At 48.0% G+C, this 3,233-nt stretch overlaps 1 protein-coding gene across 1 annotated transcript; it reads left to right on the forward strand.

Annotated features, from left to right (window-relative positions):
* The first annotated feature begins 1,154 nt into the window (after window positions 1-1,154).
* LOC125549616 lies at window positions 1,155-2,388 on the forward strand. The gene is made up of 3 exons (XM_048712972.1): window positions 1,155-1,232; window positions 1,322-1,465; window positions 1,735-2,388. The coding sequence occupies exons 1-3, from the start codon at window positions 1,155-1,157 to the stop codon at window positions 2,386-2,388; spliced, it is 876 nt and encodes a 291-aa protein (XP_048568929.1).
* Window positions 2,389-3,233: the final 845 nt, after the last annotated feature.

Consider the following 3,233-nt stretch of genomic DNA (forward strand, 5'->3'; position numbering starts at 1 on the left):
GCATGGATTCGGGACATTCTTTTGGTTCTGTTGTCGCTTCGTGCATGTTATTTGACCGGGCCCGCTGGTTTTGCATGGTTTCTGGATGCTTCCAAATATATTGGGTTGTGCATGCGTGTCCCGGATAGATCGCTATCTCTCCTCTCCGTTTACCCTCAAAAAAAAAATGTCTCCTCTCCGTTTCCTCCGCGTGTCCTTCTCTCCGTGGATGTGGAAGGGTCGTGAGAAGCTCCGAGGTTTCTCGACCTGTGCCGCCTACCGCTTCTCCATCGCCTCACCCACATGCTGCCACTCAACCGTCGTGCCACCTATAAAAGGCCCTCTTCCCCATGCCATCCCATCTTTCGACCATGCCCGTCATCCGCCACAACCGTGTCAGGATGGGACTCCACCTGCTTTCACGCGCGCGGACGAAGGACACCCTGCTCTGGCTCCGATCGGTGATCGACTCTGAAGTTCAGGAGCAACAGCAGCCGGACGACGCCACAACGAGCAGCGATGCCAGCAGCGCAACAACAGCGGACCCGGCAGAGTGGAGTCGTGTTCGGCGAGAAGCGGGCTCAGCGGGGCGCCACGCTGTGCGGCCATGTCAGATGATTCCGTGGATTTCCAAAGGGAAGGAACCAGGAGGAGAGGACTCTTCAGATGGTGAGAGCTGACCACGGTGCATGGGGCCGACGATGGGCACGGCGAGCAGCGATAACGCAGTGTGTTGTTCGTGTACAAATAAGGGGGTCCGTAAGGAGTAGCGAGCGGAAGCAACACAAGACAACATCAGCAACACGAGAGTGAATTGCAAGAAACCATCACATTTGGGGCTTATCTTGCAGAAAACAACGTAGTCGCTAATCATTTGCAAAAGCCACCGCGGATTCAGTAACAGTTTTGCAGATTGCACTGAACATGTCATTTGGCTCGGTTGAGGGCGTTTCCGACATGTGGGGCCCAATATGCGTGACATGGCGTAACGGACGCGCTGACGGCGCCGTTTGCTTAAGACAGACGCGGTCGGGTCGCCAGAGACAGACCGCCCGCGCCCGACCACATCTCGCTCGATTTCTCTGCTCTCACGCTCGCTCTCTCTGCTCCCACACTCGCTCGCTCCCCTTCCATTTGCTCCTCTCCTCTCCGGTCACCGCCGGCCGCCGTCCGCCATGGTGTCCTGGACCGACAGTGAGAGCACAGACGGCTCCGCCGCGCAGTACATCTCCTCCGATGACTCCCCTGTCAAGGTCAGAACATTCTATTCCTCATTTCTGTTCTAGGGTTTGTAGGGTTGAACATTTGCTCGATTTGAACACGTTTTTGTTGGATTTCTCAGATCCCAGCTACAATTGATGAGCCGTCGTTCGAGGGTCTTGCTGACGACTTGAATGTGATTTGTGAGCATGGGAATCCAGGGAGGAAGTATGTTGCATTTGAGGGGATAAGCACTAGTAGGAGGTTCATTGCTTGTGCCACTGAAGTAAGTTTTAAGTTGTGTTTGCAGCATTCCAATTCTTGTTCTAGGGTTTGTAGTAACTGTTCCTGTTCTAGGGTTCATAGTTACTGTTCATGCTCTAGGGTTCATAGTTACTGAATTTAGTTCTAGGATTCATAGGTAGTGTTCTTAGTTGTAGTTTTCATAATTATTCATAATTAAATGAATGTGATTCTGGTACATTAATAGAATCAGCTATTTAACTGAATCTGTAAGTAATGTATGTATTTTTGAACTGATTTTTTCTATTGTAGGGTGTTGCAAATTGTGGATTAGTGCAGTGGATAGATGAGCATTGGCCAGAGCATCTGCAGAATGCTATTCATAAGCTCTGGCTTATGTATGAGCATAGCCAGCATGGAAACAGGATGGCATGCCTGGAGCATGCAAGCACTATACACAATCTCACACAGCAGAAAAAAGAGTTGCAGGAGACATATGAGAAGCTTGTTGAAGATGTGAACAACCTCTTGGATTATAAGGATAGCCAGCCTGAGGTAAACCAGAAGAATGATGCTGACAACATTTCAGTTAGTGTGGAAAGCAGCATGACAAAGGATGCTGAGATAAAAAAATTAAAGGTTGTTGTTGACCAGTTAAAGCAAATTCATGTAGCTCAAGCCACTGTCATTAGGAATTTGAAGTTCAACCATCTTAAGGAGAAGGAAAAGTTGAGCTCTGATAAGAGGACTTTGGATATTTGCTATGCTGACCTGAAGAAAGAGAAGGATGACCTGAAGAAAGAGAAGGATAAGCTAGATTGTTGCATTGCTGAGCTGATGAAAGTGAAGGAGAAGTTGACCATGGAGAAGAGTACTCTTGCTTCCTGCATTGTTGATCTCAAGACAGCAGGTGATAGCAATAAGAGGAAGCTTCACCAGATTAAGGCTATTTGTGATGATGACTAATTTGTGTTGCTGTCTAACCATGTGTGTCAATGATGTCTTTTGTAGTAGCTATGGAGGAAAGCTTGTAATGTGTTAAGCTTTATTGTGGTGAAGTCTATTATGTCTGTAGCAATGAACCTTGGATTGTATGTTGTTTGTGAGAGTACTATGTTTGTGATGAATTATCAGCTTTTATTAAGTTCAGTTTGTGATGAATTAACAGCTTGGATTATAGCAAGTAGATAGTGAACATAGATAGCAAGTTCATAGTGCATAGATAGTCTGACATAGATAGTGGCATACTAACATAGATAATAGCTGCATAGATAGTCTGACATAGATAGTGGCATACTAACATAGATAGTAGCTGCATAGATAGTCTTACATAGATAGTGGCATACTAATTAGATAGTAGCTGCATAGATACAACTGACATAGATAGAACTGGCAAACTAACATACTGACGAAACTGAACCTTTTCTTCTTCTGACGAAACTGAAGACAGCATGTCACTCCTCCTTCTTCAGCATCTTCAGGCGTAGGGAGCGCCGCACGTCATTGTTGTTCACCGCCGCCCTCTTCTTCTTGGCCGGCGCTGGCTCCACCACATCTTCACCGCTGCCCTCCTATTCTTGCTTCACGACGACGAGCTCTGGGTTGTCGGCGACCTCCGGCAGCTTATCCACATCAATTGGGCTATTCTTCTGCCCCTCGACAGCGTGGAGGACGGGCGCCAGGAGCTGCACATCAGGCTCGTCGGAGGAGGAGTTGGAGGAGAGTACGACGACCTCGTCCACCTCGTCATCAGAGGAGTAGCCGTCTGATTCGTCAGAGTCGTAGTCGTCAGAGGACTCGGACTCGGCGTC

The sequence above is a fragment of the Triticum urartu genome, chromosome 3 (assembly GCF_003073215.2).
Source record: "Triticum urartu cultivar G1812 chromosome 3, Tu2.1, whole genome shotgun sequence".
Taxonomy (NCBI): domain Eukaryota; kingdom Viridiplantae; phylum Streptophyta; class Magnoliopsida; order Poales; family Poaceae; genus Triticum; species Triticum urartu.